Source organism: Sminthopsis crassicaudata, chromosome 1 (genome assembly GCF_048593235.1).
Source record: "Sminthopsis crassicaudata isolate SCR6 chromosome 1, ASM4859323v1, whole genome shotgun sequence".
Taxonomy (NCBI): domain Eukaryota; kingdom Metazoa; phylum Chordata; class Mammalia; order Dasyuromorphia; family Dasyuridae; genus Sminthopsis; species Sminthopsis crassicaudata.
The window spans coordinates 33,371,712-33,394,057 of record NC_133617.1 but is presented as its reverse complement, the minus strand read 5'-3'; the positions used below and the strand labels follow the sequence as shown (position 1 = coordinate 33,394,057).

Genomic DNA, 22,346 nt, shown 5'->3' with positions numbered 1-22,346 from the left:
CAAAAGATTGGTCAGACTTGCGTTTTAATGTCACAGGCTCAGAAAAGTACACGGGTGTCAGGGGCAAGGATCGTTCCAATGCTGCGTCTTCGCCACGGGCCCGAACAGCCTGGCTGACGCAGTCACCCCAAGCCGTCAGCACCCAGAGTCCGTGACGTCACCCGTGCTGAATGGTCTCGGGGATGTTTGCTTCTTAAGACAGCTGTTAATGGGACATCTGTTTGGTGAAATGCGTCCATCCTTAATTTACATCCTTACCATATATTACTTTCAAGATCTTAATTATATAAAGCCAATACATTCAGGATCTTAGTTTGCATGGGGGAAAAGTGCAATCAAAATTTTTTCATACGCACTAGAAACGTAACATTCCCCCCCACCCCCCCCCAATGTACAATGCCTGGGCTTAGAACCTTTATCAAAACTGCATACGTTTGTTTGAATTTACCAATAATGGTTTTCCTATTGGGGAAAAAAAAATGTTTCAAATGCTCTTTCCCAGATTGTTTTTGACTTAAGTATAAACAATTGTTAAAGAGTTTTGTGGCAATCTCATTCTTGCTTTATTTATAGACGTTGGGAAGAATTTTCAACCTCTCTCAATGGCCCTATGTATGAAATGGGTTTCTGTAGGTAATTGAACAATAAAGTCCACAACAAATCTACAAGCTGCCTTCTATCCAACTGAAGGTTAACACACTGGAGACTTAAGGGAGAAGCAAAAAAGCCTGGCTTTGGTAATAAGAAATCCAGACTCTTTAAAAAAATTGTACAGTGAATTGAAATAGCAACAGATGAATTAAAATGCTCCCCACAAAAAGTCTATAGTGTGCTGGAGGAAAAAAAAGTCAGTACCATATGACCAAAATTTTTTATTTAACTAAATCTCTATTTCATGCATAAGCATGATGAATTTCCCCAGTTTATTGGACTTTGGCAATTTAAAAAATAAAACAAAAGAAAAAACACAAGCAGCCTTGTACAGAACAGTGAAATGCCAAGGATAAGGGTAGTCTACAGTTTTACTGTAGGATAAATATATATATATTTTTAAAGGCCTCCCTCCCTTTGGCTACATCAACTATAACTTCAGGTTATTAAATACAGACAAATTTTTAAAATCACTTCTTTACTTCTCCAAGATCCTCAATGCTGTCATCATCGACCTGTAAAACACAGATTATTACATGAAATATCATGAGTATTTTGGAGTAAACTAAGGTATTTGGGTTTTTTTAAGTGATAAAATCAATTTTTGGAACTAGGAGTCTCAGGGTTCATCTCATCAAAAATCCATATGAGGTCGTATAACTGAATATAGGGGTCACAAAATCTGGCAACAGTTTATAAAAGATTTCTGAACTCAACCAAACAAAAAATGATTCAAAATCAAATGTATAATGAATCCAAGGTATTTCTGGCAGTGCTTGTATCACATGACTTCACTGCAGCCATGGTTCTAAACTTATAATATGCACACTGCACTAGGCAGTGCAGAAACTGCCAGAAACACTTCAGTTCAGATTGAGATCACACAAAAGGGATTGCAAAAGAAAAGGAGCAGGGCAAGCAGGTGACCTGGGTAAGGTCACACAACCAGTAAAAATCCTTTCAGAGCTGGGGAGCAGGGCACAGGAAGGGGAGGGAGTCAAGTAAGGGTGGAAAATTCAGATTTCCTAAGTGTCTGGGCAGTGTTCTCTTCCCTGAGTCATGAGGCTTGTCTTCAGGTGTACAAGACCTCATATACTTACCTCGGACCACTTTTCCTGAATTACATCAATAATGTCATCTGTAAAGTCTCCCTGAATGATGATTTCATCCTCTCCTGTAACTGAGGCACCACAGGAGAATTTCTGAGCAAAAAACCTTTGTGCTTCTTTAAGGTCAATCTCTGTCAAAAAAGAAAAGAGAGTGGAATATAACTGAATGTCACAAAAAAAACAAAAACCAAAAAAACCCTTTTCTATTGGTGTATTATTTCACCTGATTCAATTCATAAAAACCATTTCTATGTTTTCATATCAAATAATTCACCATGTATTTATTATTTAATACATTCTGTTTTCCCTTTTTTAAAAAAGAAATCATTGAACCAGTTTTTATGATGCAATATATTTTTAAGGTCACATGGAAACCCCATTACTTAAAAACCAGCAACACCAGACACATATACACACATACATACATGTGCATATAGAAAATATATAGAGAATATGTGAGGTAAGAGCAAATCCAGTTTAGGGACATACTGATTACATAAACTCCAAGTCAGAATAAATATCTTGTTTACTTTGTCTTTTCTTGAAAAGGAAAAAGAGAGGAAACATTCCCAGCAGAGAAACAGACCTTAATATTTATAATGAGGTCCAGTCCACTGTTTTGCAATCTGTGTTGTCACACGAAGAGACCTTGGTTAAATTTTTCACCCCAGTCTCACTACTTGTTCAAGGCCTCCAAGGACTGAAGGAGTTGTGAAGGCAGGTCATTCTGCTGCTACCCGCCTTCCCTCACCCTCCACTGCCACTCAGAGAGGGGATGAGCCACTTTGCAACCCTTTGCCACCAACCCTGTAGAGGACAGAGGAGCAGCATTGGTAGGCTTCAAAGGGAGTCCTAGCCAGCCCTCCTCATACTGAGCTAAACTTCCCCTTAATCAGACCCAAAAGGAAGGAAAGAATTCCAAAAGGCCCCCACTGCAGAGATGTTTTAATTTCTCAAAAAGTTCCAATTTTAAAATTACAATCGTAAAGTCATAGTTTGATTTTTAAAATCCAAAATAGACTTGTGAATATTTCTTAATAATTGACAAAACAGATAAGACTACAGTTCAAACTTGGCTTCTTTGACATGTGCTTAAACCCAAACTCACCAAAAGTTGCAAGGCCACACACTCTTGTTACGTATTTCTTCTTTGCTCTGGGAATTTTGGCTATCGTAACCTTTTGTGGAACCGTCTTCTTTTTTTGTTTTATTTGACCCCTTCCACCTTTATTTTAACAAGAGAGCATCATGTTATTTGTCATTTTAAGACAAAAAATAAATTACCAATTCAAATTCTTAAAATTTATTATTCAAAGAAAATTACCGAAAAGACTAAGATTTTCCTACTTCTTTTCCTTTTTATAGAATTTATATGCTCACAAACACAGGGAAATTTATTACAAGCAACTCAATTTTTAATAAAGGAATTAGGTTAGGAAGTCACTTATTAGGGGACAATTTTCACTAATGCTTCCCTCTTTAATATAAAGCAAACATTAAACAGATTTCAAATGTTGATTCAGGCATACCTAGCTTTTCAGTTTTAAATAAGGGGAAATTATCATCTCTGAATTTTAGTTTCCAGGACAGCTAGGTGGCGCAGTGGATAGAGAGCACCAGCCCTGAATTCAGGTGGACCCGAGTTCAAATCAGGTCTCAGACATTTAATACTTCCTAGCTGTGTGACCCTGGGCAAGTCACTTAACCCCAGCCTCAGGGGAAAAAAAAGAAAGAAAGAAAGAAAGAAAGAATTTTAGTTTCCTTAGCCACAAAATGAAAAGGGCAGGTGAGGATGGACTAAATTATCACTTAAGGTCTCTTTCTATATTAAGACTAATGGTGAATCTTCAATTAAAAAAAAAAAAAATACAGGAAACTCCAAACAATCATTACCCAAGATTTAAATCTTGAGGGCCAGTTAACAGCATTTGTGCTCAGTGACCAGGGAGATAGCTATTCCCCAGCCACTACCCCCACTATTATTTTTAACAGAAGAGTCTTAACCTACCACTTTGTCACCTACTTTGGCTTATGTGAAACAACTAAAAACAACTTTTATTAAATGTGATTGAAACTATATATTAAGAAATCTTAATACTCAGCTGATTACTTATTTTGGAAATGCAGGTATTCTCTCAAAGCAGTAAGCAGTTAACACAAAAGCTCAGCCACATACTCAGAAGTTGAAAAGAGAAAGTCCAATCTTATACAGATACATTCTGATTAAAATGCATTTCCATTAATTTCCATATATCCATATTCCATAAAATCTGTAATGACTCTTAATTTATATGAGTATTTAAATAATAGTGAGACAGATGGAATTTTTCAGTTTGTAAACAGGATGGCTAGTCATCTCTGGCATGTACAAAGGAAGGACAAAGGGAGCTTGTTTCCCAAGGTACAATTTGACTTGTGGGAAAGAGACCAGTGGTTCCAAATCATGCTGGGATCCAATTGGTTTGGGGTTATCATATTCCTTGTATAACATCATGCATGAGGAATTATAATAACTATCAATGGCAGAAATGATTACTTGAGGAACCCATTTGTTATCTTCAAACCAGAGATTCTGTCACTGCATTTCTCTTCCTCCTATCAATCAATAAACCAATCAATAAGCATCAGACAATGAATTCGAATGAAGGTCTACATAAGCCTTGCCTCTCTTTTGCTTTTTCTTCTCCTCCTCTTCTCCTGCTGTTCCTTGGCCTTCCCCAATTCCAGGTTCTTGTTTGGGTGAATTTTCTACATTTAAAAAAAGCAAATGTGAAAGCATTAATAGCTTTTCCCCCACAACTCTTGTGCTCCTCCAGAACAAAAATGACCCTGTGTATAAAATTTTATGTCTACATTAAAAAGACTGTCTCCTACTGACAGTACAAATGAGTGAGTCCCTCTCTAGTTCTGAAAGCTTCCAGTTACAGGTATAGATTCTACAAGACAGAGTCAAACCAGCAGAGTCCTGGAGACCAGGCATTCAGTAAATGCTTGTTGAGCAATTTTGATGAATAAGGTTTTGCTCTCCAAAAATAAAGAAGACTGGCAGGGTAAGGACTATTGGCTCCATACAGAAGCATTACTTCAGGAGGAAGTAGTGCTTATCTGCATGGCAGAATGCAGAACTGCTCCCTCCCAAAATCAAGATCAAATGTAGCAGCACCTTAGAAATGTCAAACTTAACAGAAGAGAACAAAACTTAACTTTGGGGTCACAGAAATAGCCCTGCCTTCAAATCCCACCTAATATCTGGGAATTTTAGAGCCTAGGAAGCAAAGGAAGCCACAGCAGGCCCAGCCTCAAGCTGGGCAGTGGCAGAACAGCAGAAAGGATCCCAGCAGTGCAGGGCCCCAAGAGGGCCAGGGGCCACGCACCCATATATAGCAAGTGACTGCTTGCACCATCCCAGTTCAGATACCTAATCCAGACTTCTCCCCCAACTACCAACCCACATGGTTCCCAATTTTGGATTGGATGAATTTGATTTTAGATTTCTGCCGAAATCATTTAACCTGTCAAAACATGAACTTGCCCCCTTCATAGAAAAACCTGGAAAATCCTCCATGAGCTCACAAAAAATGAAAAATGTTCTGTGTCCAAATTTAGCTATGTTAAGGGATGATCAGCTGGGAATAACTGCTAATCTCAGCAATACAATGATCCAGAACTACTCTGAAGTACTTATGATGAAAAATACCAATAAGAACAGACAGAAACTTCCTCTCCCCCCCCCACTCTCTATTTTTCTTGACAGTTTTATGAGGGGGAGAAAATCTGTTTTCTTTCACAACATAACTTTTATGGAAATATTAACTTCACACATGCCTTCTTAATGATGGGGAAGGAGGGGAGAATCTGGAACTTAAAAGTTTAAAACATGTTCAAAATTGCTTTACATGTACCTGGGAAAAACAAAATATTAAACAGAAGAAAACAAATCAGAGACAATAAGCAATGAGTAGTTCTCTAGCTACAAAGTTCCCATGAAAAGTTTTTTTGTTTTGTTTTGTCTTTTCCAATATTCAAGGTCAGATTTTTTACTTTTAACAAAATCTGATACAATCTGTTTGGAGATTATAGTTTGGCATTATCCCACTAAAGATAAACTTTATGTCAAGAGACAGACAGACAGAAACACACATACACTCTCACTCTCACTCTCTCTCTCTCTCTCTCCTCATAAGCTCCAAAGATAAAAAAAAAGATTCTTACCTACAGTGAGTTTTGCAAACTCATTTGGAAAATTCTTCTCTAACCACTGTCTACATTTAGCAACATCAGGCATATATTCACAGTACTGAAGGAAGAAGAAAAATTTCGCCATTATAACAGTCAACTCTGCACATTATTAAATTCATCTAATTTACATAACACAATTACATTCAGGGAGGAAATTAACTTTTCCCACTCATCTATCTGAAACCTAGATTGAAACAGGAAAAGAGCTAAAGGAAATCAACAGAGAATCACACCATGTCAGTTACATTATGACAATCCACGGACAGGCATAAAGAGGAAGGTGGCAAGATAAAGAAATGGAAAGAAAACAGAAATATTTCCAAATTGAATTAAATTCAAATAATCTTTCTTAATTGGCTATCGTTAATTAATTAATAGCTAATTTTAAGTGCTAAAGGTACAGCCAAAAGAGTTATGACTCAGAAGCTAAAGGGAAAAAAAATCTTCCTCAACCCATTAAGACCATGAAATTACTCCTAAGGTTTAATACCAATCCAAAGGTAGAAAACAATTTAAGATTTCTCTAGAAACAAGACAGTATAAAAATGCATTAGCAAAAGATCATAGACAATTAAAAAGACTTACCTCTGTTGGTAAAGAACAGACTGGGGAAAGAAAAAAAAAAAGATTTGGAATTAATTTTCTTTCCATTTATTTCATTGCCATCCCCTTATAAATTTCCTGAAATATTTTTCACATCTTCCTCTATTAGTCTGGAAATAGTGTACTCCTCAAATTTGGTCTAATGAGCAATTAAGTCAATTTCCACCAATAGACCAAGAAATATTCTCCACAAAAATACGTTATTTCAGTTACCCTTAGACATAGCTAAATTGAACTTTTCTTTCTAATAGACACTAAAGGCAGTTGGTGTGATATTTTATTATTGTTGGATAAGCTGGACCAAATCACATTTGCTTCAGACACTGGACCTGTGTGTTTTTAGGGGTACAGAAATATTCTCTAGTGAGCAAACTCTTAACACTGCAGATTGACACATTCTCTGACCTCTCCTATTAGTGGGCCTTGGGCATCCATCCACCAATCAGAGAGAGGCTTCCTGGATTGTAAACCAGCCCTTGCTCACTTGCCTCTATATTTACACAAGATACATGTATAAAAACACCTTTAATACACTTTGTTTTCTGTGTGTGTATAGGGGGGAAGAGAGAGACAGAAAAAGAAAAAAGTTTATACATAAAAATAGCTTTTCTTGCCCACAACATAGCATTTATACTCTTTCTGTTGTTGGCTTGCATTTTTGTTTTATTTTTCTTCCCAGATTATTTTTACCTTCTTCCTAAATGCAATTTTTCTTGTGTAGCAAGACAACTGTATAAATATGTATACATATATTGGATTTAACATATATTTTAACATATTTAACATGTATGGGACTACCTGCCAACTTGAGGAGGAAGTGGAGGGAAGGAGGGGAAAAGTTGGAACAGAAGTTTTTGCAAGGGTCAGGATGAAAAATTACTCATGAATGTTTTGTCAATAAAAAGCTATAATAATTTTTAAAAATAACTTTTCTTTTATCCTTCATATTATCTCTTAGTAAGTGGGAAATAAAATAAATAAAATGAATAAAAGCAATATCAAAGCCCCCCTTCTTCTACAGATGCTAAAATTGAGGCCCACAACATGAAAGTGCCCTGCCCATGAGTCACCTGACCAGGGACACTGGTGGGCAGTAGTACCAAGAATATAATAACACAGACTTTGAACAATAATTTGAACAATTTCAGGGTAAGAAAGGAGCTCAGAGCCATCAAAAGAGAGAGAGCCCCACTGAGCTGCTCTGTGGCACATCGGACAGAAGACACAGACTTTGTTTGAGGAAGAACCCACCACCTGTCAACAAACCAATTCTGCTCTGGGAGAGAAAATCCTTTAGAATATTTTCCTTATCAGTGACACTAAACCTGGCTCTCAAAGTTCCACCAAACTATGTTATTCTGTTCTCAAAAGACGCTTAGGAAAAGTCTATTCTTTGGTCTATACAGTAAGCATTCGAATCCTCCACAGGAGCCAGTGACCGCTCTCATCTCCTCTTCGCTGGACATTAAATTTGGGGGAGAAGTAAAGGGAGAAGCAGAAGGAATCAATGAAGTAAAAAGGAAATTGTGGCAATAACCTAGAAGAGGGATTGGACGATTGAGGCAGATTGGGGGGATGGCAAGGAAGGGAGGAAATGTGAAGGATCCTCTCTAGGCCCAGATACTACTTGGGTTAAAAATGTTACAGGATGAAGGAGAGAAAAGGATGAAGAAAGACCAAGAAGGATTAGAGACTCATTCTTGAGAAGGCAGTCAGGGAGAAAGGGAAGGCTGCTGGTAAGAGGAGCCAAGCCAAGGAAAGGGAAGTGAAACAATTATCTGCAGGTGAAGTACACTGAAAGGTGGAAGGGATGGACAAGCAATGGACAAGCAATGGGTGGGGAGAGGACACTGCATCAGGGCTGAGATGAAAACTGGCCAATGCTAACTTGCGGAGAGCAGGTGTTCACACCCCCTTTTAGCAGTTAAGCATTTCAACCATGATGGAAAGGGTTGAGTTAGGATTAGTTGTGCAGTGGCTACACAAGGGGGTGAGAGGAGGTGTGCTCCCACAGCCAATGATGGGGTGTTTCAAATGCAGGGTCAGCATCTCCTCACTGCACGCTGCTAAGGAGAATGGATGCTCCTAAAGCAAAAGGAAACAGGGCTGCAATGAGAAAGGGGGTAGAGGAATCTGAAATGGAAGGTGGAGCAGAAGGAAGAAAAGAATGTTCTAATTATAGCTGAAAAACAAATCAGAAGAGGGAGTCGGATGCTCTAAGAAGACTACTCTTCTTCCAACTATTCTGTCCAGTAATCCCAGACTCCTGGCTAGTCCACAATCAAGATTTTCTATCTTCTAACTCCAGTCATTTTCTCTGACTCTCCCTTCCTCTGCTCCAACTACTGACATCTACTTTCCTTTAAATTCCAGCTTCTACAGGAAGCTTTCCCCAACCCCTCTTAACGTTCCCACCTCCCCTCCATTATTTCCCCCCCATTTATCCTGTATATAGATTACTCTATATTTACACATTGTCTCTCCATTCAAATACCATTATAGAATGAACTTTGAGGACAAGGACCATCATCGACACTTAGCACAATGCCTTACACACACACACGGCAGGCCTTCAATCAATATTTGCTGATTACCTTCTATTCTGAAAGAAATAAGCTGGCACAGAAATACAAACATTACACACTCAAAGCAGATCACCAAAAAATTTGCTTTGCTCTTCCTATTTACTAAAAACGAGATGCTGGTCCTAGTCTTGGAAACATCTATGATACTATCACTGTCAAAACATGGACCATCTCTTTGCACATAGTAACTTAACCTTTTACCTTGTAATCCTTGAATCCTCTTCTCATCAAACCCTTCTCCTCTGGCTCAAGATCAAACAAAATAACAATTGTCAAATGCTTCTTAGTACATTTCCTGGCACACAATAAGGATTTAACTATCATTATTACTATTAGTATTACCATTATCGTGGTGATGACAAAGTACTTTTCCTTCATCCTGATGCTTTTTCTCTTTCAATTTCCCCAGGTCTTCCCAGATTTCCCCTCCTGAGATTCAATCTCGGGCTTTCTTTACAGTTCTGAACTTTTCCTAATCTTTCACACTTTTTTTGTCTTTCTTCAGTGTCTCTCCTTACAATACTTGGGAAAAGCTAACTCATTATTCTTCTAACATTGGCTCATCCAACATTGGAATCCCCACAATGATTCTTTAGCCTTCTGGCCTACAAGTTCTACAATTTAAGGGCATAACTACCACATACAAAGTTTAGCTAGATCAGTAACCAGTTACTTAATATAATTAAAACTAAAGTATTAGAAAATAAATCAGAATACTTGTTCAAATAGATTTATTCTAAAGAGATAGAAAATGTCTACCCTAGGTGGAATTATAATGCAAAAGAACAATCTCTGTAGTAGACACTGTCCCCTAGTGTCTGAGAAAGTATTCCTAAGGCTAAAACAAGTGCACACTGATCAATGCCTCAACCTCATTTATGAAAGCTGCACTGAGCTCACTCAAAGGAGATTTTTCAACAAAGAAGTGGCAAACAGCCTGGCCTGGGAACGAACTGGCTTCTTTCCCTTCACATGACCTCAGCCTTCCTCAATACACAGTATATGCATGAATTCTTTCCCATTCTCTAGCAAGCAGGAATCCCTGAAGGATGAGACCCAGGGATTTCCTCAAGGGGAGGTAATGATAGCAATTCAGGTCCCTTCTCAAATTACCCCAAGGAAAAAAAAGGGAAAAAAATGTATGCAATAACAAAGTCAAGTAATCCCAAGGGTAATAAAAGCAGAACAAAAAGATTTTGTGACTAATAAAATCACCGAACCATATATGCATATTTTACATATATTAACCAGTAATATAAATCAGTACTGTAATGAAAATTAGTGATGTAATTTCAAACCATACAACACAATCTCTTCAAACAAAAATTTAGAAAGGTCCTTTCTATTCCATCCAGAAAAAATCTTTGGTCAAAAAACTTTAAGCACCTCAGGATTTGGCAAAGTCCCATTTGAATGACCTAAGACATGCTCCATCCTCATCTTCAGAAAGGTGCAATCACAAATCAAGTGCTCTTTCTGTCTCTCCTCCCACCCCCCCTCTCAGCAATAATGAGTCTTCATTTTACTGAGCCCTGTGTGACTTGCAGGAACTCTTGCAAAGAAGAAAGAACAGTAAGCAGATAACATCTTGATTTCCTGTGCTTGTAGGAGTGGGGATGGGAACACTTTAAAAAAGCCCACTATTAAAGATCCTTTGGGGCTAAAAAACTCCTTTTTCAGGATGTAAAGCCTTAATAGAGACTAAACCTTTCAAGTTTTTATCCTGTTTGTATGCAGTTGGTTTTTTAACCCAAATGTAACTTTACATTTATTCCAGTTAGATATCCACTTATTATATTTATCTTTGATTTGTTTTAAAAATTCTTTCCTGCTCACCATTAACTTTATCAAACACTGTTGGAAGAAAAGGAACAGGAATGAGTCATGCTGAAATAACAGAAATTTTCTATCTTGAAATCCCTTATTTTATCCTTTAATTAAATTGTATGTTTTAATTTGAACAGTAGATTAAACTAAAATTCTCTCACATAATAAAAAAAAAAAGAGAGAGATTAAGCCTTATTTATATCTTAGTGCAAATTATTTTAGCCTAGAATGTTTGGAATGTTGACTTGGATAAAAAAGGGAAAGGAAGCCTGGATGAGGATGGTGGACTTCAAATAGCAATGGGGAACATGAGACAAGAGAAATATGAGGATGGTGAGGAGGCAAAATAGGGACCAATAGATTCAGAAAAGGAAGGGCAAAACACTCAAACTTTCTTACATTCCTATTTTACTTGGGGACAAGATAGCACAATCTTTTCTATCAGGGACTAATTTGGAAGGTCCCAAAGCCCCACCTTTTTCCATGTCAATATAGTATCCCCAATCCAATCCTACTCAAGTTTACATAGTGGAAGAACAGAGCAACAGGGAGAAGAGGGGATCCCTGATCTAGGGCTGGATGGGAACTCAGACGCCATCTGGTCCAAAAACGGCCCCCCATTTTGGTGAGGAGACAGTTCCAGACAAGGGCAGGCAGGCAGCTGCTACACTCAGTCAGGATGTTTCCTCTCTCCTGGGAGATACCGCCTTCCTCACTGCCACTTCTAGACCCTCCCCTTCTTTGAAATCCATGCTCAGACCCTGGGTAGAGCCACCAAAAGCCTGCAGTCCAGTGCCCTCACTCCTCAGGGAGCTCAGGGAGGGCTGGCACCTCTTGCATGAGGGTGGCTGAGTCCTGCTCAGCAGCACATTCCCCTTTGGGTCCACCTGGCTCAGCTGGCTCTCACCTGTGTCTCCACAAAGCCGCTGAGCCACCTTGGCAGACTCCAGTGAGCCAGGCTGAGGGTCATTGTCAGGACCCAGGGAGAAATCCGCCCAGGCGGGGGAAGGAGTAGCCCTAGATGCTGAGCTGGTCAGGCCTCTCTCAGGTGACCCTGCTGGAGATCACCGCACTGCCCCAAGTATGCCCCCCAAATGGTTCTTTTTCTGGCAGGCCCTTTTCCCCCCTTCTCCCTATGCCCAGTTTTCCCCAAATCTTTTCCTTTGCACTCCCTCAGTCAAAGCCCTAGAAAGAAGTCTCAGATGGCCTCCATTCATTCCCTCTTTTCTTGACCCTTGGATCCCACTTCCAACCACTCTCATGAAACTGCTTTCTCCAAGGCCACTGCCATCTTTTCCCTGCCTGGGCCCTTCTTCAGCCCTCCCTCTTCCTGACCTACCCCCCCCCTTTCTATGTCCAGACTGGTTATCCGATACTTCTCTCTCATCAGGTCACTTCTCAGACCCCAAGAGTCTGCCCTAGGCCTTCAGCTTTTCCTTCCATGTGTTCTCTCAGTTATCTCCTAAGCTTTTGTAATTCCTCTCTATCTTTTAGTAGAGGAAGTAGGGCCCAAGGAAAAGAGAATATGGCTTCGAGTCAAAAGACAAAGATTGATAATCAGTCTTGAACAAGAACATGAACACACAGGAACCCTCTGAGAGGGGCATGTGTCTCTAATTTAAGTCAGCTTGTCAATTCCGATGAAAATTCTAGAATGGCTCATAAACGAGACAGTTGGTAAACATTTAGAAATGGAAGACAGAAGAACTGATGCAGAGCAAAGTAAACAGAATCAGACCAATTTAAACCGTGTGCACAACACTGGAAAGACACACAACTTTGAAGGAAATGGATGACCTGATTCCAAAGGACTAATGATGATACATATTTTTTGGACATGTGGCAATATGGGAATTTTATTTGCTTGACTGTGCATAACTATAATCTTTTTCCATAGGGTAAGGAAAGATGGGAGAAAGAAAAAGTGGTTTTTCACTAATTAATTTGAATTCATTTAATTATTTCATTGTTAATAAATTCATTAATTAACTTTTAAGAGAAAATGAAATGGTAATTACAAGGAGCTAGCATAGTTTCAAATATAGATCCTAAAAGCCTTTTTTTTGGGGGGGGGAATAGGGTTACCTCTACTTCTGGAAAGCACTGGGGCAAGTATTTATTGTTATAGTTATGAAAAAGTAGGTGAACTAAAAGATAGTAAACTTAGATCATCTGGAATTTGCTGATTGGTCAGAATCTAGGAGTAATTGAGGGCTCAATGTCAATCACAGAGGAGGATGCCAACGCAGCACTCGAGGGATCTAAGACTTGGAGAAAAGAAGAGGAGACTGCTAATTCTCTGGATAACAGAGTCAGGTTTTAAAAATAGCTTAACAGGCGACAGTTCAAAGATGTGTCATCTAATAAGATGAAATGTAATAGGGATAAGTATAAAATTTTATGCAGAGGTTGAAAAAATCCATTTCACCAGATCTATTTACATTTAGATGGTATTTGCATGAAAAACTGTGGTGGTCTCAATTAATGAATCATTAATGTGACAAGACAGCTAAAGCACACTCTTGGGCTATATTAGGAGAGACACATCTTGCAGGCATAAGAAGGGGGTGATCCCTCTATGTTGCTGGCCAAATCACATCTCAAATACTGTGTTCAGGTTTGGATAACAGTGTGGGGCTACTGATAAAACAGAGAAGAGAGCCAGTATAATTGTGAAGGGTCTTGTTGAAAGACTTTGAAGAGAAGACTAAGTGGGATACAAGGCATAATTAAGTATTGGAAAGCTTTTCACACAGAAAAAACAAAGGCCAGTTTGCCTAGAAGACAAAAATTCCCCTACTCCTAATGGATAGGAGTGGAGATATCAGTTTCCCAGCAGCAGGTACTGTCCAAAAATAAAATAGGTGCTGAGTTCCCTTCTTCAATGGAAATCTTCCAGGAGAACCTGGATAGCTTCTTGTCAAGCTTGGTGGGATAGAGATGCTTTGGCAATAGGCTTGACCACTGAGTCTCTTCCACCCCTAACATTATGTGATTCTGAAAAGTAACTAGTGTACAAAGGGAACGCTGGAGAACCTTTTGCTCCAGGATTATCATGTAATCAAAATTTTATCTCTGGTTATTGCTCTATTAATTACCAAAATTAAACATTTAAAAAGACAAGAGCTGAAATTCTCTCTAAGCTTTCTAACATCTTAATAAAACAATTGCTTTTATAATTTTGTTTATAATAAGTTGAACATCCTTTGATATCAGAACAATGGTCAGTATTAAAAAACTTCAGAATACAAAAAGCCAGTTAAATGACAAATAGTAATTGCATTAACTCCTACAATATTCAAGGCATAATACACAATATTAGTCAGAACTCCCTCCTGTCTCCCATTAAGTTATTGCTCTCTCTTCCTTTCTTTTCCTCTTAACTGTAACCTTTTCTGACTACTGTTTGATATAGGAGAGGCACCATGGGTTAGGAAGAAAGATCTGGGGCCAAGTTCCGATTCTGAAACCTTACAAAATGGTCACTTAACTCTAAATGTTCTAGACAAAGTTCTAAAACTATAAGTTGCTGAGAAGGGGTCAAAGATCCAGTCCCCATTCCTATTATTCCATATTATGCATTGTCAGTTTTCTTTCTCTCACACAGGTACAATTGCCAGATAATTTAACTAAAACAAAATCCTTTTAAAAAACATATGTAAAAAATGTGATTAAAAAAAAAAAAAAATTATCCTTATCTTAGGCTTCCATGTCACATGAAGCCTGGAATCAGGATGACATGGATTCTAATTCAGTCTCAGTTTGTGTGACCCCAAGGAAACCATCTAACTTCTCCCAGCCTGTTTCCTCACCTAAAAATTGAGACAGAACAGTATCTACCTCACAAGGCTATTGTAAGAGTGAAATAAAATCAAGTACATAAAGTACTTTTGCAAGCCATAATATTCCATATAAATGGGAACAATTACTGAGATAAGAATAGGGAACAAAATCAATGATTTCATTGTTGTCAGTGAAATCCCAGATTACCAGTCAATTCATATCAGTACCTTCTCTGCAACTTCTAGTCAGTCTTAAGAAAGTGCCCCTGAGTTGCCATTAAGGAGACAGGAAGGGAACAAGCATTTATTAAACGCCTTCTGTGTGGTAGGTGTTATACTAAGCACTTCACAAATACCACAGAGACTAAAAGTGGGATGGCATTGTCCTCCAATGGAAATTCCCTCCTCAGGCAGATATCTAAAGAAACATTCTGTCATATCTTCCCCAACAAATTTCATTATTTTCTTTTCCTGTTTAAAGTATCTTGAACATGCTGAAGAGGGATTAGATTTATTCTATCATGATTTAGCAGGAAGAACCAATGGCTGGGGTGCTTTGGCTTAGTATCAGTAAAAATTTGCTAAAAATTTGAGCTGGATCAAAATGGAATGCAGTCTGGGTAAGCACAGGAGGGCTCCAAAGCCAGACGTGGTTACTGATTAGACACGGCAGAGGGAATTCGTGCTCGGGCTATTGAGTGGAACTAGGGGCCTTCTGAAGTTCCATTAAGTACTCCCATTCTTCAGTCCCATAGCAGGTCAGATCCTTCCTGGTATCCTCAAGGGTTAGGTCCCTCTGCCATTCTCTCTACGCACATCCATTCCCCATCTGTTCTTACTTCAAACTACTAAGGACTCCCAAACCTACTCCTCCATACCCAAATCTCAAAATACCAAATGAATTTCTCTGCTTAGATGTTATCTGAAATGCAAAACACTCAAAGTCAAATTCATCATCTTGCCCTCCCTCTCCCAGATGCCTTATTTTAGTTTATTCCCATTTTTTCAGAGTCCTTTTTTAACTTCTCTTTTTTCTTCTTCATCCTCTATCTAAAGTATAGCTACACCTGCTCCAATCTCTACAGCTGTCCATGCTGACCTCTCCATTTCCACAGCCACAACCCTGACTCAAACACTCCCCATCCCAAAGCTGGGCGATGGTCACATTCTGCAACCTCTAGGTTTTTCTTTCCACTATTCCACCGCCCTCTGACTCTAGGCTTAGTGACTTTCCCCTTTGACAGCGCCTGATGTAGCAAGCCCAGATTCCCTAGACTTAACATTTCCCTGTGTCCTAGATTCCTTTAAAATTTTGGGTCTGAAGAGAAAGGAAAGGTGAGGGTCTGGGGAATCTGGAGACTAAGGAAGTGTAAGGAAAGCAGAAAGGCCTAGGAGGGGAATGCCCCTTTCAGGCCTGGCATAATTTGGGTCCCCTTAGAAAGAAGTGCTGTCCAATCGTTCTGTTAGGTTCTTACTAAGTGCTAAGTCGGTACTTGACCTCTAGTTCAGGCCTTTACTAGGAGTTTGACTTGTGCATTCCTGGGGAAGAGCTTGCATGCTTAGGAGGAGCAAGTTCATTGGTTGAAGTAATTTTTCCCAAAAGCCCTTGCATTATCCCACGCCCATTCTCTGGGAGGAGATCTGCTGTGTCAACTCAAATCTCTCAGACAGATTCTTCTTCCTGTAGAGAACTGTTGTCTCCAGACAGTTGCGTTAACTTTGGTCCAGAGAAGTGATTTCCCTTCCTGCAGAGAGCTGCCTTAAGTCTGGTCTAGAGCAGAGACTCCCTTTTCCTCCAGAGCTGCCCTCTTTTATCCTCCCAGAGAATGGGTATGGGATAATGCAAGGACTTCTGGGAAAAATTACTTCAACCAATGAACTTGCTCCTAAGCATGCAAGCTCCTCCCCCGTAAAGTAACTAGAGAATTGTCAAGAACAGACTTAGCACTTAGTAAGAACCTAATATCTCATTATCTCATTAGCACTTAGTAAGAACCTAACATCATTCCAATCACATCTGACTCTCCAGGCTCCATTTGAGATTTTCTTAGCAAAAATACTCAAGTGATTGGCCATTTCCTTCTCCAGCTTGTTTTGCAGATAAGGAAACTGAGACAACCAGGGTTATGTGACCTGCCCAGAGACTGAAACCTGAGTCTGGATCTGAATTCAGGTCTTTCTGACTATCCACTGTGACAACACTTCAAAAGCACATTCCATTCACAAATGTCTCCCCCTTAGAATGAAAACACACAAAGCAAAAAATAAACAAAAGATATGTGTCCATGTACGTGAAATTCTATCCAGTCACTGCTTTAATTTAGGGACAGTACTTGGGAGACTCTTGATAGGGCCACCAACAACAGTGGCCGCTGCCCAGGAAGCTGTGGTCCAGTTCAGAAGGGCTATGGAGGGCACTAAGTGCTTTCTGGGCTTAAAAGGACTAGACATATTTCAGCAATTTTTACGCCTCAGGTGGGCTGCTAAGGTGGAAACGTTCCGCACCGAGGCTCAAGTAGTAATGCGTCTACCTGAAACCAGTCACCAAGCAGGTCTGTCTACCCTTGGAACTATGCTGGAAACCTTCTCAGCTGGGGTTTAGTTCTACCAGAAAGCTACTTGAGAATTCAAGGTCACCTCCTCATCAAACTGAGCATCCGCGTAGAAATTTAGAAAAGGATTTTAATCAAAACACAAAACTCCGAAGGAACTTGGGATAGATGAAAATGAAAAACCGACCTGGTCACTAATAGTCAGGGAAACCAATGATATAACACAAATGGAACTATTTGGAAAATACTTACCTCCACAGTACAGGACCCGAAGTGGGTAATCCGTGTCTAGCTTGGTGTTGCTCTTCAGGTCTCCTTTGCAGTCAGGGGCAGTGGACTCAGGAAAGTCTGTAGCCATCTCACAAATCTGTAAGGGAAAAAGGAAAACTTCATTAAGTTCAATGAATTCCTTTAGAACACCAAACACTGAAAAGTACAACCCACTTTCCTCCTACATCTATCTATTTCAAAGGGGTTATTGAGTAGTAAATTGTACCAACAAGGCTCAGAAATACTAAAAAAACGAAGAAGTGAGGAGACTTAGCAGGATATGAAGGAGGAGATAATAAAGTGGGCTAATCACTTAACTACTCTGGGCTTGTTTTTTCATGGTAAAATGAGAAGACTGGACTTCCAAGTCTAAATCTTAAAAACTACAACTTTATAAACAACAACAAAAAGGATGAAGAAGTAGGGAAGGAAGATGTGAGCCTAAACTGGACAAAGGAGAAAAATCAGCAAAGGAATGGGGGAGGTGATATTCAAAGATTCAAAGGTGAGCAGAAAGATGTGAAGTAAGACCAGAGGGGCTTGCTCCTCTTTTCTAGGCCTCAGTTCCTTCATTTAAAAAAAAGAGATTGGATCAAATGATATCCTGGAACCTTTTTAGCTCTTTCATCTAAGAAATCTATGAAAGGAGAATGGATAAAGATGTGATCATAAGACAACCAGCCCAGCAGGAGAGGCAGAACAGTAGGAGATATCAGGCAAAGGGGGGAGCTGGAGTCAAAGGGAATGGATCCAAATGCCAATCCTGTTAATCCAAGGATTGAGTGAACTTAGACAAGTAATCCAACACCTCTTAAGCCTCACTGTCCCCCTCTGAAAACCAGCAGGCCAGACAACATGATTTTTTCCAACTACATCTAGGACCTGATGAAAATCCACTGGGTTTTTGAGTGTGGAAAAAAGAAGCTATAAGTGGGGAAGTAGGGAAAGGGAGGAAAAAAGGATCAGAGAATTTCATAATTGGAATATAACTTAGAGATCACCTAATCCCAAGGGTTCTTCATCTTTGTTGGGTCATAGACCCCTCTGGCCACCTGGTAATGGCCCGTTTGGCTAGGGGCTTCTAAAAGTATACAATAAAATACGTTAAGATCATAAAGAAAACCATTATGTTGAAAGGCATTCATCAAAATATTAAAAAAAAAAATTCACAGACTCCAGCTTTAAAATTCCTGATCTAACCTATTTTACAAAGATATGAGAAGGATGAGAAACTGCAGAGGATCTCAAAGATCAGGCAGAGGAAAGAAATAGATGGGGTGTGGAAAACTCCAAGGGCATAAGAAATCATGAAAGACTCACAGCAACTCCATCTGGGAGCTAGAAGAAGAAACCAAATCCTAAAGAAGTAGATTAATTTATACGAGAGGCCAAAGAGAGCAGCTGAGAATGAGAAGGCTGAGTGAAGGGAAAATGAGGCATAAACTGTGGGTTGTGAGGGGCAAAGGGGATGAAATATGGGGATGGGAAACCCAAAATGGAAGGAAAAGAAAGGCAGAGTAAGGAACTGAGGGATGTGAGAGATCTACCAACCACACTGAAGGATGGTTAAGGAGTATATCCTTCAGAACAGAGAAAGGACGAAGAAAGATGAGGGTCCCAAGGACTGAAAGACGAGGGTCCCAAGGACTGAAGAATGAGGGGGGAGGGAGTCTGAACAAGGAGGAGAGCAGGCGCTGGAAAGGACCTTCCAGGCTTCCGAGTGCAACTAATGCCCTAATTCTACAAATGAGAAACAGGGAGGCCCAAGGAGGTAAAGGGAATAAGAAGGTATAAGCAACAAGCTGGAAGTCAAAGGAATGGAAAATCGGAACGTAAGGAAGGAGGAAAGGGGGAGGTCTGAGCAGAAGTGAGTGGAGAGGGGGCAAGGAATCGGAGGAAAGGCCCATGTTTGTGTGAGGATGAGAGAAAAGAGTGAAAGTCTAAAAGGCAAATCTTAATTAGTGAAGCAAAGAGAGGTCCGGAGGTCCATGAGGAGGGCGAGAATGGAGGCTGAAGGCCGAGAGCAGTGGGAAGGGGTGAAGGCTGTCTCGGACGGGAATGGAGCCTCGGAGAGGGGAGGGGGAAGGAAACCTATAATGGAAAGGGAGAATCGTGGAATATAGAAGGTAAGTAAGAGGGTCTGGGTGGGGGATGGAGACTGGGGGAGTGAGAGAAGGGGGAGGGTCTGGGGGACGGAGACTGGGGATGAGGGTCTAGACGGAGATGGGGGTGTGGGATGGGAGTACCAGAAGCCGTGGGGGTTGCGGAAGGAAGGGTGAGGGAAGGCTGGGGAGGGGGATGACTAACTAGGGGAGGGGAGGGGAGGATGGATGGCGAGGGGTAGGGGTGGGGAAGGGATAGGGCGGAAGCCGCCGCGGGAGCAGATGGGGGAGGGGTGCGTGTGCAGAGGGGTGTGCGTGCGTGCGCGCGCGTGCCGCGGGGTGCAGGCTCCGGGCCCGAAGGCCCCTCCGGGTCCGCCCGCGCCCCCTCCCTGGTCCCCGGCAGCCCCGTGGGGCCTTCGTTACCCCTGCGATCGCACAGCCCCCGCTGCCTCCGGCCACAGAAGCGACACATGCAGCTCCCGCTCCCGGCCCGGCCCAGGCCCCGCAGCCCCGTCCACCCCGTGGTCCCAGCCCCGCAGCCCCCGCAGCCCCGCTCACGCGAGAAGCCGGCGTGTCCCGCGAGGCCGCCGGCGGCCCGGGGCTTGTCGCGAGAAGGCGGAAGCAGAGAAGAGCCCAGTGCGCACGCGTCTTGAAGGAAGGGGCGGGCGCTTGGGCAGGGCTTGCGGAGATCCTCGGTGACATCGGTGGTGGGCGGAGTCAGGGCTTCCTTGGGGGTGGTGGGAGACGCTCCAAACAGAGCTAGGAACCCCCGGGGCATGAGTGTGCCGGGAGCGTCGAAGTCACGCCGGACCCCCCCTCCCGAGACCGCCTTATCCTAGCCAAACTACCCGTAGTGCGAGGCGGAGCAGGGCCTAGAAAGAGCTCTGGCTCTACAGGCGAGGAATCTGTGTTCAAATTGTGCCAAATTGTGTGATCTCACACTAACACTGCCGTGGAGGATCTTGAGCAAGTCTCTTTGTCTTCCTGGTCTTCAGCTCCCTCATCTGTGCTGCTGTGGGTGTAGGAGTCTAGTCAGTTACTGTGTGGGTGTGTTCAGTTAATTACTTGTGGGTATCAATCACTTACATGTGTGTTAAATCACAACTTTGTGTTCAATTGTATGGATGTCAGTCACTTGTGTGTGTTCAAATACTTGTGTGTATCAGTCACATGTGTGTTTAATTATTTGTGTGTATGTATTCAATTACTTGTGTGTGTTTAGAAAGTTACTCGTGCTTGTATGTATGTCAGTCACCTATGTGTGTGTATTCAGCCAATTACCTTTGTGTATTCAATTACTTGTGTGTCAGTCACGAGTGTTTAATCTGTTACTTGTGTGTGTTCAATCAATTACCTGTGAGTGTGTCAATTATCTGTGAATGCGTTCAATCACTTATTTGTGTGTGTTCAATCAATTACTTTGTGTGTGTTTGTGTTCAATTACTTGTGACTGTATGTTTTATCAGTTACTTGACCCAAGATATAACTGTTGTCCTTATCCGAATTTGCAGATGACACTAGGCTGCAAAGACAAAGTAAGGAGCCAAAAAGAAGTTGAAAAGACAGAATGTTGGGCTGAATCTAATAGCATGAAATTATACTAGTAAATTGAATGTGTCCATTTTGATAGAGGAAAAAAAATTAACTTCTCAAATTATCATGGGGGAGGCAAAGATAAATAGTGCTTACTGTGAAAATGATCTGGGGGTTCTAATGGACCACTAGTGAAAACTTCACAATCTTGGGTGTCACATAAACACACATTTATCCCTTTGAGATTTGCAGAACACTTTACATATGTTACCTTGTTTGATCTCACTATAACTTTAGAAGATAAGCACTATTTTCCCCCGATTTTCAGATGAGGTTACTAAGAGCTAAATGACTTGCCCAACACTGATAATACGTGTCTGAAGTAGAATCTGAACTCAGGTCTCTTGACTGCAAGCCTAAAACTCCACTGAGTCCCTTAGTTCTATCACCATCTCTAAGCACCCCAAGGAGCTCCAGCCCAAAAGGTACCTTCCCCCTCCCCACCTCAGGAAGCTGTGACTTACCCCACCCTGCTATGAGCAGAAAACCATGAGGCTTCCTGGCGGCTTCTCTGGCAGATCCTTTCCCTGCTCTTCTTTGGGGGGCATCAGTCCCACTCCCAACATGAAAGATGTGGCTGGACAACTCTAGTTTGGAAGGATCTACCCTCGCTCCAGGGAGAGTCTTTCACTGGACGTCCCTTAGAAGTATATCAGCCTTGTTCCTGCCTCCCACACTTTTGGGTGTCCTCAATTAAGCCATGTGGGCTTCTCTTTCAGCCCTTCCCTAAAACAATCCAACAAAACTTCCACTATCAACTAACTCACTGAATTTTCCTACCCCTTTAACCCCAGCCTAAGAAAAGCCCTGTTCTGCCCGGACCCAGGGGCAGAGGACTGAGCCAGGAGTGCACTTGCAGAGGAAAATTAGCTCTTCTCACCCGAGTGTTGCTGGGAAACCCTCTGGACTATTCAATAGTGGAACAGATGGGCTGTCTGCCACTGAGGGAGGGTATGGATTCTCCCTCGATGGAGGCCTTCAGGTAGAGAGCGTGTCCCCCCCAGCCTCAGCAGCTGCTGCCTAAAGCTCTTGC

The 22,346-nt window shown here is 41.1% G+C and overlaps 1 protein-coding gene across 3 annotated transcripts; it reads right to left on the bottom strand.

Moving 5' to 3' along the window:
• Positions 1–7: 7 nt before the first annotated feature.
• On the bottom strand, positions 8–20,410 carry DENR (density regulated re-initiation and release factor). 3 transcript variants are annotated; one of them, XM_074298620.1, is made up of 8 exons: positions 20,279–20,410; positions 17,601–17,715; positions 6,585–6,604; positions 5,973–6,057; positions 4,425–4,508; positions 2,869–2,985; positions 1,752–1,891; positions 8–1,166 (listed from the first exon to the last, which is right to left on the bottom strand). In XM_074298620.1, exons 2-8 carry the CDS (start codon positions 17,704–17,706, stop codon positions 1,122–1,124), a joined length of 597 nt encoding a protein of 198 aa, XP_074154721.1. In that variant the 5' UTR covers positions 17,707–17,715; positions 20,279–20,410; the 3' UTR covers positions 8–1,121. The 3 variants fall into 3 exon arrangements, with proteins under 3 accessions (XP_074154721.1, XP_074154730.1, XP_074154741.1); XM_074298629.1 differs by lacking the exon at positions 20,279–20,410 and adding an exon at positions 20,144–20,273; XM_074298640.1 differs by lacking the exon at positions 20,279–20,410 and adding an exon at positions 19,865–20,000.
• Positions 20,411–22,346: the final 1,936 nt, after the last annotated feature.

What these genes read in the sequence shown, in the direction of transcription:
- DENR (XM_074298620.1), bottom strand. Translation starts at nt 17,706, where the DNA reads ATGGCTACAGACTTTCCTGAGTCCACTGCCCCTGACTGCAAAGGAGAC. An exon ending in TCGGGTCCTGTACTGTGGAG is followed by an intron (nt 6,605 to 17,600) that starts GTAAGTATTTTC and finishes TTCTTTCCCCAG; the next exon opens with TCTGTTCTTTACCAACAGAG. An exon ending in TTCAGGAAAAGTGGTCCGAG is followed by an intron (nt 1,167 to 1,751) that starts GTAAGTATATGA and finishes TGTGTTTTACAG; the next exon opens with GTCGATGATGACAGCATTGA.